The sequence below is a fragment of the Neofelis nebulosa genome, chromosome 10, assembly GCF_028018385.1.
Source record: "Neofelis nebulosa isolate mNeoNeb1 chromosome 10, mNeoNeb1.pri, whole genome shotgun sequence".
In the NCBI taxonomy this organism is placed as follows: Eukaryota; Metazoa; Chordata; class Mammalia; order Carnivora; family Felidae; genus Neofelis; species Neofelis nebulosa.
Window position 1 is genome coordinate 65,658,907 of NC_080791.1, and position 13,185 is coordinate 65,672,091.

Here is a 13,185-nt window from a genome sequence, read left to right on the forward strand (position 1 = left end):
AGACTGTAGTATTGGTTGGGGTAAGCAACAGACCAGCAGAAATTTAACAGTGAGACCCAGGAGCATGCTAGCCATAGCGGACCTTGATAAACTCTCACACATCCTTGGTGGTCTGGAAGGTGTGCACGTGTCCTAATTATTCACTGCCTGAATGTGAAAGAAAGTAAGTCATAGCAGACTTGATGTTTTGTTCCCCAACTTGTACACAGATCATTTGGCAAAAAGATTTTCTAGCTACCAAAAGCACAATCCATAAAAGAAAAAAAATTAAGAAATGGACTTCATCAAAATTTAAGATGTGTTTCAAAAAAATACCATTAAGAAAATCAAAAACATGACACAGACTGAGAAAATATCCTTATACATCATACATCTGATCAAGAATTCTTGTTCAGAGCAAGAACTCTTATAACTCAATAATAACTTTTTAAAAAGCCAATTAAAAATGGGCAAAAGGTTGGGGCGCCTTGGTGGCTCAGCTGGTTGAGTGGCCGACTTTGGCTCAGGCCATGATTTCACAATTTGTGAGCTCAAGACCCATATCGGGCTCACTGCTGTCAGCGTAGAACCCGCTTTGGATCCTCTGTCACCCTCTCTCTCCGCCCCTCCCCAACTTTCACTCTTTCAAAAATAAACATTTTAAAAAATGGGCAAAAGATGTGAATAGACATCGAATAGACATCTATTGAATAGACAATAGAATAGGAATGGCTAATAGCTACAAGAAAATGTGCTCAACATCAGGAGTCATTAAAGAAATGCAAATTAAAATCACAATGAGCTACTACAGCATGCCCAGTAGAATGACTCTAATCAAACGACAAACAATAGCAAGTACTGTGGAGGGTCTGGAAAAACTGGAACCTTCATACAACACTTGTGGAAATTTAAAATGAGACAGCCACTTTGGAACACAATTTGGCAGTTTCTTAAAATGTTAAACATAAATTTAACATAACCACTCATCAATTCCACTCCGAAGTGTCTCCTCAAGAGAAATTAAAATCTGTGCCTACACAAAGCCTCGTACCTAATCTTTCATAGCAGCATTATTCATGATAGTCCTCAAGTGAAAACAATTAAAATGGCTATCAACTAGTGACTGGATAAACAAAATGTAGGATATTCACATAATGGAGTATTATTCAGTCATACAAAGGAATGAAGTACTGATACCTGCCACAACATGGATGAGCCTCAAAAACATTTTGCTAAGTGAAGCCAAACAAAAAAGGTCACATACTGTATGATTCATTTACATGAGCTGCCTAGAAAAGGCAAATTTATAGAAACAGCAAGCAGAATAATGGTTGCCTGGTTCTAGAGACAGGACCTGACTAACTGCATATGGTGGGCACAGGGATCTTTTTCAGGTAATGGAAATGTTCCAAAATTGGATTGTGGTGATGTCTGCAAAAATTCTGTACATTTACTAAAATTTATTGAATTATACACTTAAAACAGGTGAATATAATGTAATGTAAGGTAAATCATACCTCAACTCAATAAGGTAGTTTTTTTTTTAAACTCCACATGGATTCCAACTATTTATATCCACCAAAATTACTATTCCTTTAATCTCTGATGGTTTTTAAAATGACAAAATTTTTCCCTAATCATTCCTGCTCTGCAATCAATTTTTTAACTTCCAATTTTTTAATTTTTAACAGGTTGTGAAAGCTAATTCTCAGAACTTTGATCCATTTTCTTTAATCTATATAATCAAGATGACAATTTTGATAATGACTTTCTTTCATTCTCCAAAAACCCAATGAGTTGATGTAATCAGGCAAAATGAATGATCTAATAACTCAGTCTATAATACTACTTTACAAAGCTGTAATGATTCTAAAGCTCCCTAAGTCTGTTGAAGAAATAAAAATACCACCTGTCAAATAAAATGATTTATACATTCTCTGGTATGTACAGTATAAATCATTGTCTAACTCTGGCATGATACCCACTTTTACATCATAGGTTTTTAACCCTTCTTTTGCCTTCTTCACACAGAGAAAAATAATTTACATTTTCTCTTCACTAAAGTTGGTTTTTCTGCTCCTCAAAAAGTCCCAAATACAGCACCAATCTCTTTCCACAGATTCCAGGAATAAAGATGTCCTCCAACTCAACTATTCCCCAGAATACAAGGGGAACTTCTAGACAACTTCTATGTGTTCCCTGTAATGTATTTACCTCATGAAGAAAGAAATCATGAAAGACTTACATCAACAGTTCCTTTCTCCATTGATGATCAGATACATTCCTGATCATATTCCCTCCCTCTATTTTCTGTTATATTTCCAAGTCCCACCAGTGGCTTTAAGGAATACCTGGCTTGGGCTGTGTTTGATCCACATGGGGCCTGATGGTAGGTCATGTTCCATCATTATTTCCATCCAATCTTAAAAAAGAGAAAAAGGATCCTCTCAATCTGTGGTTTATGGTTCAAACCTTGAAAGCATTTTTTAAAAAGATATATATAAGTACGTTTATAAATATAAAAATAAATGCAAAATTTTAATTTCATGTCAGTCTTTAGGCTTTAGTTTCATTCCAAGCATCTTCTTTCCATATATTTCTAACTATTAAATTCTGGGAAAATTAGTTACAACCGAATATTCCTTATATTCACTCAAGTATGTAGGTAGATTTTTTTTTTCCAAGAAGCCAACTCTTATCTGGCCTAACAGGGATCTATTTAAATAAAAAATTAAGTCAGTAAATCCAACAAATGCCTAATGAACACCTACTGCTTAACAAGCCCTGGATGTTTAGAAACAAATCAGGAATAATTTCCACCTTGAAAGAAAATGAAGCATAACTAATATAATTTAAATCAGATTGGGATAAGTACATCAATATTAAAAAAAAGAAAGCCATGGAAACAGAGGTTGCATCTGGGAATAGCAGATTTCAAAAAGTTGACTTGATAAAAAGTAATGCTTCAACTGGAATGGAATTGGGAATGGGAGGTAGTAACAGAATCCTGTGGAAGAAAGCCAAGTGATGTGAGGTATGGATATAGTATCAGGTAAGGAAGGACATATTGGGAGACAAGGCTGAAGTCTGATTAAGATAATACTAGCTAATATTTACTGAGTATTTACTATGTGTCAAGTACTATTCAAAGCATTTTATATGTATTAATTTATTTGATTCTCACAACAACTCTATAAGGAATATACTATTATTATTCCCATTTTAAAGATGACAAAACTGAGGTAGAAAACGGTTAAATATGTGCTCATGGTTACATAGACACAGTTAAAAGTTCGAACCACATTCATTATAAAAGCAGTTAACAGGGATTTTAAACATCTGTTATTAATTCTTGGGCCATCCTCAAGACTTTGCTCAAATGCCTTCTTCTCTAACGAGCCTTTCTTGATACCCCCAACTGAAAAGTATCCCTTTCTCCTCTAAGCCTCATAGTACTTTATCAATCTTATAACAACAGCTTATGAACAAAATCTTAATATTTGGCCTCTGGCATTACAGATTTTATGTTCATCATTCTCTCGTTTTTATTCTGCTTTAACCTGATCCATTTCTATTTTCCACAAGTCCTAGAACAGTGCTTGGAGCGTTATAATGCTAGTTAAATCTGTGGAGCACTTACTGTTTGCAAGGCATTGGGCTAAGCATTTTAGAGGATTTATCTCACACACAAAAAAAACCCAGCAACCCAATTCCTACTTCACTGCATTCAAGAGCTATTTTTAGCCCCTTCTGTCACAGATAAAAAATACTAGATGCACCTTAAACTCAGTAAACAAAATGAACATGGTCCCCACTCTCAAGAAGCTTACAGTCCAGGAGGTTGGTACTATTAGTATCCCTATGTATAGAGAAGAGGAAAAGCGAAGTTCAAAGAAGTAACTTGTTCGCCCAGAATCAACACAGCAAAAAAGTGGCAAAGTCTGAATTCAAACTCAGCTCTCCAGACTGGATATTCGGGACCATGTGCGCCTAACCACTAAGTTCTAAAGGAGGCAATAAAAACCATTTACTGAAGGAAAAGTTTTAGAATATTTTCTACTACACTGAAAATATCCCAATGATAACGAAGACTTTTACTTAATTTCCTTCTGTGAGAGGAAAGCAGGAAATGAGCCACAGTGCAGATGGAGGTTGCAGTGGTATCCTGGTGGCCCAGAACTGCTGATCAAGCCATCTGCTGAGGAGACTAGGTCAGCATTGATTTCCTCGTGTCCCTTAAAATGACCCCTAATGAGCAGTATCCCTTACAGTGGTTCTTCCTGAACGTCAAGGCTTTGCTGTGCTGGCTGTGCGCAGTGTGGTGTAGCCCAGTCGCTAATTAGCAGCGAGACCTTGGGCTATATACCTTCTATCAAATAACCCAGAGGTGAGGAATGGAGAGGAAGAAAACGATGCATAGCTTCTTACTTAAACGTTGCTGCAACTATTCTTGAAAGCTAGGTTCAACCCCCAAGAGAAGAGGCTTCCAAAAATGTGTGAGTCCCTACTCTCCACCGGAGAAGTTAGAAAGCCGCCACGATGAGACTACGGAGCTGTACGTAGAACTCAGATGCCCCTCCGGCCCTGAACACCTGTCTTCTGGCGGAGGGCCCAGAGTCCCACTGCCCACAGCCGGCGGGCCACACTCCTCTCCAAGCGCCACCTTGGCGGCCTCACTGCGTGGCCTCACCTCATCTCAAAGTTTTTAGAGTAGCGGTATCCCAAACTATGGACCAGGCAGAAAAAGGCTCCTGGAGGCAGGTGTCTTATTCCCCACAGTTTCTTAGCCCAACAGGCGACCAACTAACTTTACTCCGAGTCCATCACGTAAAACGCTGGAGATGACCTCGGAGGACATGACCCCCAGCCCAGGGGTCCCACCGTAGGCGCAGACTGGCCGGCCCCGGCCCTGGTTCGACTCAGACTTCCACGCCCCGCACGCCGCCAAGCCCCGCCCCTGCGCCCGGCAGTTAGCCCGGCAACCGGCGCTCCCGGGCCGCCGCCGGGACGCAAAAGGCGTGGTCGGCGCAGGCCCCAGGCCCAGCCCCCCCGCCAATGGCCTGCTGCGCCGGCGCCGGGTTCTCCAGGTCCAGCCTTCCCTCTCCAACACAGGGCTGGGCGCATGCGCCTGGAAAGGCGAGTGGGTGAGGGCCCCCTACCGAGGGGAGTGGGGGAGACGGAAATGGAGGGAATCTGCTCGCACCAGCTGGCCCCCGGACGGGCACCGGCCCGAGGGCGCGTTGGGGGCGGAACTGGGGGCGGTGGTCGCCGGGGAAGTCGAGTCTGGGCTCCCATCCGCAGCGGGAGTAGGGTCGCGGCGGCCCGCTGACCAGCCCGCGTTTGTGTGTATGTACCCGCGCAGGGAGACATGGAGAACTGTTTGGCGGCTGCGGCGCTGAACGGGGTGGACCGACGTGCCCTGCAGCGCACCGCTAGGCTGGGTCAAGAAGTGCTGGAGCGGGCCAAGAGGAGGGCGGTGGACTGGCATTCGCGGGAGCTCCCCCAAAGCAGCGTGGGGGTCACTTCCCGGGAACAGCCTGACCGAGAAAGACGGCCAGCAGCCGGCCCCCAGCGCCTTCTCCCGGGAGAGGTGAGGGCTCCTGTGCTGGGGGACCAGCCCATTCATTCGCTCCTGGTGGCCTGCTGGCAACCTGGGCACGCCCAGCAGAAGCACCTGAGGAGTCCTGTCCTTGGTGGAAGCTGTAAAGTAACGGGACAATGAACGGAAAGCCCCCTGAAAACTCTTGACATTTGACAGGTTCTTGTTGGGTAGTTTAGGGTACCGCTAGTGGTCGGCCCTGGTATGTTACTTTTTTTATATATATAAAAAAATCTTACATGTTACCACCTGATTTTACAGGAAAGCTAGCAAACCTTTCCTTGTCCTGGATAAATTCCTATTAGATTGGAATTCTTTCTCAGTAAGGTTCTTCTTACTGACTTAAATTTGCAGAGGCCTTTTGAAAAGCAAAAAAGATGCCATTCTCCAAATGACTTCATTCTCCAGTAGGGAATACCACATCTCACCTGTGATTTGCCATTTATTCAAATAGAGAGAAGAAAGACAACCAACCCTCAGTGCTTCCTTCAGAACAATGGCAGAATTCATGGACTATACTTCAAGTCAGTGTGGGGTAAGTTGGTGTAAGCCAAAGCCATGCCCTTGATCCACCTGCAGATGGATCACAAAGTGGATCTTTGCAGAATTTAGGGAGAATCTGGAGACTACCTGTTTGCCCTGCCCCACCTTCAAGGGCAGGTTGTAAACAGGGATTTAAACCGGGTGATAAATCCAAATTAGAATTTATTCAACAAATATTGGGTGTCCAGTTCTGTAGGTATTATTGAGGATACAGACTATTGGGGGAGGAGGGGTGGGAAGCTTATTTGCTGACTTCCAAAACAATCAAGTCCAGATATTAGGGATTTTTTTTAACTTTGAACTGAACTAAAGTTAAAAAACATCAGTAAGGTCACTCTAAACTGGAACTGAGCCTTTCTGGTTTTCGAAATGTATTGAAACAAAAACAGAAACAAATTCCCTACACTAGAATTTAACCTCTGTTTCAAGTCCCTGGTAATTTGTTTTTAAGTATGTCCCTATGAGTCCATATCACTTGTTGGCCACAAAGATGGTTATATGGAACCCTCATAACCTGATGAGTGCCCTCATCAGAGGTGGTGTGGCTTACTAGCAGGAGCAGCCTCCCAGGAATCACACCCATGTTCTGCCACTTTCTGGCTATGATGCCCTGGGCCTGCTAGTCTCTCTCGGCCTACCTTCCCTGTCATAAAATGAAGATCTCTAAAGTGCTTTCCAGCCTCTAGAGTCTGTTTCTTCGGTTTCCACTGAGAGATGAACACCAGAAAATTGTCATGAACTGTCAGCATGAGGGACTTAAGTGATATTTTTGGTACCATTCACTGAAATGAGTGTACAAAGGTTTTAAGGACTCTCTTCTCAAAACCATACACTAAGTCATCTTTAAGTACTTTGAAGGAATGGTGAAGGCAGGCCAGTCTGCATCCAAGGAAATTACCTGCATGGAAGATACTCTGTTATCTAGAAGTTATGGCAGACTCTGTGGTCTCTTCCAGCCTTAACATGATGTGATTCTTTTTTTTAATTTTTTTTTTCAACGTTTTTTATTTATTTTTGGGACAGAGAGAGACAGAGCATGAACGGGGGAGGGGCAGAGAGAGAGGGAGACACAGAATCGGAAACAGGCTCCGAGCCATCAGCCCAGATCCTGACGCGGGGCTCGAACTCACGGACCACGAGATTGTGACCTGGCCGAAGTCGGACGCTTAACCGACTGTGCCACCCAGGCGCCCCAACATGATGTGATTCTTAATGTGGTTATAAGGATGCTGGTCTACAAGGGAGAAGGAAGAGAATACCTTGTTTCAATTTCATCTATTGAGATTTTTAAAAATCTCTTCTCTCTCTACATCTTTTGTAAAAGCCCTCTGACTCCAAGAACAGGATTCCTATCAATGAGATATGGCCCAGAGAATATTTTTGTGTTATTCTGTTAGTTTTAGAAAAATCCATCACTTCAGCTTTTCTTTGATCAACTTAAACATTTTGGTACATGGTTCAGTAAAAGGAATAACATTGATCTTTGGTTTGAGGTTTAGCAAAATGGTGTTCTTCATTTTGATTTTCAGTCCATACTTCAGATTTTCACTCTGGATGGAGTCTCAGAATCCCGTGGCTTTCTCGAGATAGAATTAAGACGTGTTCTGAGCTTGCTTTTACAATTTTGAAGGATCCCCTAAAATACATCATTAGACCTATGTCCTGAAGTGCTATCCCCAGCTTCTCATTCTTTTGGTCTCATGCCTTAAACACTTTTTGTACACTGTGTTCAAAACAAGCAGGCTTGTGATGTCCTCATCATTAGTCATAATCAAGGGCAAGTTTAAGGTTAACTTCGAGGGGGAGGAAGGAAGTAGACAAGAAAAAATGTAACTGCTTTCTGATCCTTTGGATTATTGTCTTTAAATTACAGACCTCTTCCTCCCCTCCCCCTCATGGACAGAACGATTGCCTAGCTGTTGAGTTTTTGTTACATTTCCTGTTGTATTTCTAAGTCTCAAGGAGATGCACCCCTCTTCCCTTGTCCTTGTCTGGGACTTAGACAATAAAAATGGAACAGCTCATCAGAATTTGTGATGAGAGGAGGTGGAAGGGCATATGTACTTGACATTAGGGCAAAGACGTTGTGACAATTATTTAACCTGGCAGAGAGCATCGTCCTGCCCAACTGTAGGTGGCCAGAATTCTTGCCCTACAAAGACAGCAGATGGCAGCAAAGTGATGCCAAATGCAGTTTCCTTCTCTGCACCTACTTTACGTGGGCTCAGAGTTGTTCCTGTACTTCAGAGGCCTGTCAAGAGACTGGATAATTTACCTTTGCTCTGATGCCTCCCTCCTTAACCACGTTTTCCCCAAGTAGCAGGGAGGCTTTTGGGTTTTTTGTTTTTTTTTTTAATTTGATCAGACTATTTGGTTACCCAATATCTTTCACATTACTTCTATAGAAATATTATTCATCTGTACTGGAGGATGGAGGGGCAGCCCACGTCTCTCGTTATCACAGAAGGAAGTCGGAATTGCATTTGTGCTGTGACAGGAGGAATGGTCAGGTATGTATCCTCAGCTGTCCGTGCCATGCTCTTAGTACGCACATACACACACCCACACACCCACCACCACCCCCGAAGTGATACCCTGTAATTAGGAGTTCCTGCTGGATTTGTATTTGGGGGATTACTTTGTGTCTCAGCATTACAGTGTTCAATGGAAATGTATCAACCCCCAGCCTTGGAGACCTCGCAGCAATGAACACGAAATAGGATTTTGTCCAAAAGATAAGATTGATGCCACTGCAGCATCTTCAGTTGAGCCTGAAATCCTGAGTCCCAGGATCCTTGGACAGGCTTAAAGAGGAGAGCTTCAAATGTCCTCACCTACATCTACAGATGCGAAGGAGGTTTTTAATAATCACATACTTCACCCTAAGTTAGTGATAATTATCATGTCTTTGGTAATTTTAAAAAAGGAAGTGTAAGGAGGGGGGGGTCTCTTGTAACAATTCTTTTCCTAAAATATTAGAACATAAACTACTAGTATTAGGAACAATTATAGGCCTGTTACTACAGTCTTACCTGTCTTTTACCACATGTTCTGGGGAAGCCAAAGATTCTACTTGTTGAACTGATGCCATAGGAGTCCATTGTTGTTTTTGAAGAGAGTAGGGTTTTGTTTTGTTTTGCTCTTTTTAAACTCTCCTAGTTGTACTTGAAGACAGCAAACTTAAGTTCAGAGTCTAATCCACAGATTGGATTCCTGACTTCTCTGGCCTGTGGGTTTAGGGAAAGGAGAGGAGAATGGCCACAGGGATGTGAGTGAGGGCTGGATGCACGCTGGAAGCCCCTCCCGTTTCCCTGGCATGTGTGGAGCACCAACACGGCCCAAATCCTGGGTTCCCTTTTCTTGCCTGATCCTAAGGGGGTTACGTGTGAGCAAGGGTCAGTCCTGCCCCTCCCATCCCTTCCTATAAAATGTAAGTTAGTGCTTCTAAGGGAGATCGACTTTATCAGTTCTGCCTTTCCCCTCTAGTACCCCCACTCCTGGGAGAAGCATAGAAGAGAATTTTATTTTCTGAGAGCCTGCTAAGTGTCAGTCACTCTTGCACTTAAAATCTCCAATCTAGTATCCCCATGTTGTAGACTAAGAAACGGACTTAGAGAAATTAATCCACCCCTTTTTGTAAGGCAGGAGATAGGATTCAAATTCAGGTCTGTCTCCAAAGCCCATATAAGTATAAAAAAGAATCATGGTAGGGGTGCCTGGGTGGCTCAGTCAGGTAAACGTGCAACTTTGGCTCAGGTCATGATTTCACAGTTCGTGGGTTCGACCCTCGCGTCAGGCTCTGTGCTCAGAGTCTGGAGCCTGCTTCAGATTCTGTATGTCTCTCTCTCCGCCCCTTACCTGCTCGCACTCTGTCACTAAAATAAATGTTTTAAATAAATAAATTAATTAATTAAATAACATGGTAAACATCTACTACAAATACCTCACAGAGTTCACTAAAAGCCTTAATAACTTAGGTGACAACTTGGAAGAAACTGACAGAACAATTATTAGACCCTAATAAAGTAAGAGAAAGTTTTTTGTTATAATCCAGAAGTCTGGGCACTAATCAGTGTTTCAACTTATCTCTTCAGAGAAAAAACACCTCTCTTGGTCTTGGACTCATCTGTCACGCATCAGAGTGTGCTCTAGAGGCCTCTCAGCAGCCTGTGAGTACAGATCTTCTGTGTTCTGGGCTTCACCACCAGTGCATTCCATGAACCAGTTGACCTGGTTAGAGGGTTCTTTGTACCAGATCCATAGTATTTGAAGTTGGGAGGTTTCACCCTTGAGGAAAGAGAGCGTACAGCATTTTGATTCAATGTAAAATTATGTTTTCTTGGTGTCCTTCCTTCACTTGAAGCTTAAGGGATACTCTTTGTGCTTGGGCTCATACTTGCGGTTGGAAAGAATGTGAAGTATTCACATCTCCATTCCTACGGCCCAGCTGGGCTGGCACTGGGTCCTGCTGGAATCCCACCATCTGTTCAAGCAGCAGGGGGGTGCTGACCCTCCTGCTTACAAAGTGAAAACCATTGCTGAAATTCTGAAACATATAAATTTGGTTAGATCGAGTTCCAAAACATTTGAAGGGATTTGTTCTCATTTTCCACAAATGTTTCCGTGTAAAAACGCAGTGATGAGTTTTTCATTTTTAGAATAAAGTACTCATTAGTTCATGAACCCAGGGAATTTTCTGGAAGTTGGAAGGGCTGGAATTCTGAGAAAAGGAACTCCAGCATGTTGCTGGAATAGTTTGCTTAATCTTTATTTGTCTATAGTGTGCTACTAGCCAGGATTCGGAATATGCTAGAGTTAGTGGCAATGAAGAATATCTGCTTCTAGCGCAGATAAGTTGTAAGGTTTAGATGCCTCCCATGCTCGCTGAATTTTGGTAATGCTAATCTGCCCGATATTCATGGTGTTGCAATCACAGATGCCAGTCTTACCCCTGTGTTTCCTTTTATGCAGACAAATGAAGTATCCTTGGCTTTCTGTGATTCCAATATAGCCGAATTTTCTGAAACCGACTTTTGTGTACTTAGTTGATGACCAATGCGTAGTTGTGGTAGAGTCCTATGCATTCGTGTCACCTAAATGATAATAAGGCCAATTTTGCAGTAACTGAGTGTGAAAGAACAGAGGTTAAAGCAGCTTTGGAAAAAGTTCACTTTATTTTTAATTTTTTTTAACTTTTATTTATTTGGAGAGAGACAGAGACAGCATGAGCAAGGGAGGGGCAGGGGAGGGTGAAAGAAAGAATCCCAAGCAGATTCCGCACTGTCAGTGCAGAGCCCGACGCAAGGTTCAAACCCACACAACTGTGAGATCATGACCTGAGCCGAAACTGGGAATAGAAAGCTCAACCGAATGAACCACCCAGGCATCCGAGGAAAAGTTCACTTTAAATCTCTGCAAAGTAGAGGGCGGGGAGGCAGTTTCATAAAAGTATAAATATTACCGTTTATTCCTCCTTGTGGAATTTGCTGGCCGGTGGTTTGGTTTGGGCCGCGGGTATGGTGGTATAAAGGGCAGCTGCTCCCTGTGGCTGCTACCCACCCCCCCCCCGGCCCCCCCGCCTCGCCCCGCCCCGCACTGAGGAAGCATGCAGGGACGTCCCAGCTGTGGGATGTGAGCTTTGGCTCTTTACTGCAGGCTCTTCTCTTCTCCTGTGTGCGGTGTTGCCATCTGCCATCGGAACTGAGACCCCTCCTCTGGCCACACATCTACCCACTTCCCAGCCATGTGTTGAATCTGTCCTTGGAAGATGGTCTGTGTTCGGCACAGCTCTAAACACAACTCTTTCCGTTCACTCCAGTTTCCCATGCTTTGTACTGTGGGAGAACCAATCCTCCGGGGGAGGCTTTGGCCAGCCAGCCGCCTTGCTGCGTGACGGAATGGGATCTACTCTAGTGTGCTCCACTTTCAGAGAAGAGAATAGTTCATCTTCCTCCTGAGTTAGCAAAGCACAGTTAAAAAGGGTCTCGTTATCCATGGTGCCTTGTCATTACTGCTAATCCATGCTAACAAGTGCCACTGTCTGTTTTTGATCCCCAACACGATGATTGGAGTGTCCCATTTATGACCCTTCATGTTCCTGTAACATTCTAGCGCTTACAAAGTGTTTTCACGTACATGTTGTGAGGTAGGTATTATCACAGTTTTAGAAATAAGGGAACAGGCACAAGGAGAGGCGGAGACTTACCTAAATGACATTCCTGTTGTCTTCCCAGGCTGACTTGAAAGCAGGACCTCCATGTCCCACATCAGTGCTTTGTTCCACTGTACTTCTGGCACACAGGGGTCACCTTGCTGGAGGTGCCCTGATGGCACTGTGATAGAAAATCTCTAAACCGCTAATATATGCTTTTTCTTGCAGGCTGAGAACATCTCTAAGGACCTCTACATAGAAGTATATCCAGGGACCTATTCCGTCACTGTGGGTGCAAATGATTTAACCAAGACTCACGTGGTAGCAGTGGACTCAGGACAAAGTGTGGATTTGGTCTTCGCCGTATGATGTTGACCATCACGGCCATCGCATCACCTTTTCTTAAGTAGCAAGAAGAATAAAGTCACCATATGATTCTCTTAATATTTACACATTACTCCTGCTTTTAGTGCTGACTGTAGAGGGTCAGTCTTCCTGGGAACTGGAGTTTGTCTCTTTCAGTGCCTATTTTAACTTAAAATTCGGAAGTGCCCGCCTCCCCCCCCCCCTTGGCTGAAAATAATAATGTAATGATGCTATCTGAATGGTTTTTAACTGCTTACTTTCCAGGTAAAGGCTAATTATAATAAAGGGAGATGATTTGGAAATGAAGAGAATTCCTTTTTATTGGTATTAAGAGGTGAAACAGTGTCGCTCACGCACAGCTGGAGGCTTATGAAACGAGGGCAGAGAGGCTGTGGACACATTTGCCCAAAGCAGGCCAATCACCCCCTGCAGCTTCTGTGGAGGAGGCATCCTCGAGCAATCTCCTCAGGCCCCTGTCAGGGAGCCCTGGCCGTGGCCACCAGACTCCTGTGCCCCTTGCAGCAGGTGCCTTCCTGCCGCTCATCTG

General features: G+C 43.4%; 2 protein-coding genes across 12 annotated transcripts in view; one reads left to right on the forward strand and one right to left on the reverse strand.

Moving 5' to 3' along the window:
- DENND2B (DENN domain containing 2B) overlaps nucleotides 1–4,894 on the reverse strand; it is a 178,454-nt gene extending 173,560 nt beyond the window's left edge. For 6 of the 8 annotated variants that reach the window (XM_058688156.1, XM_058688161.1, XM_058688164.1 and 3 more), the window contains exons 1-2: nucleotides 4,408–4,894; nucleotides 2,331–2,401 (exon numbers count right to left, since the gene is read on the reverse strand). The gene's annotated coding sequence lies outside the window, so the exon portion shown is untranslated. The remainder of the gene's footprint in view (nucleotides 1–2,330; nucleotides 2,402–4,407) is intronic. The other 2 variants (XM_058688157.1, XM_058688165.1) reach the window with 2 other exon arrangements.
- Nucleotides 4,895–4,957: 63 nt separating this feature from the next.
- AKIP1 (A-kinase interacting protein 1) lies at nucleotides 4,958–12,940 on the forward strand. 4 transcript variants are annotated; one of them, XM_058688169.1, is made up of 6 exons: nucleotides 4,961–5,119; nucleotides 5,346–5,569; nucleotides 6,033–6,113; nucleotides 8,527–8,631; nucleotides 10,216–10,290; nucleotides 12,501–12,940. In XM_058688169.1, the coding sequence occupies exons 1-6, from the start codon at nucleotides 5,035–5,037 to the stop codon at nucleotides 12,639–12,641; spliced, it is 711 nt and encodes a 236-aa protein (XP_058544152.1). In that variant the 5' UTR covers nucleotides 4,961–5,034; the 3' UTR covers nucleotides 12,642–12,940. The 4 variants fall into 4 exon arrangements, with proteins under 4 accessions (XP_058544154.1, XP_058544152.1, XP_058544153.1 ...); XM_058688170.1 differs by having other exon boundaries at nucleotides 4,994–5,119; nucleotides 5,342–5,569; XM_058688172.1 differs by having other exon boundaries at nucleotides 5,001–5,123; nucleotides 5,342–5,569.
- Nucleotides 12,941–13,185: the final 245 nt, after the last annotated feature.

Coding starts and splice junctions, on each gene's coding strand:
- AKIP1 (XM_058688169.1), top strand. CDS start 5,035: ATGGCCTGCTGCGCCGGCGCCGGGTTCTCCAGGTCCAGCCTTCCCTCT. Junction 5,570..6,032: donor AGCGCCTTCTCCCGGGAGAG/GTGAGGGCTCCT, acceptor TTATTCAAATAG/AGAGAAGAAAGACAACCAAC. Junction 6,114..8,526: donor ATACTTCAAGTCAGTGTGGG/GTAAGTTGGTGT, acceptor TTACTTCTATAG/AAATATTATTCATCTGTACT.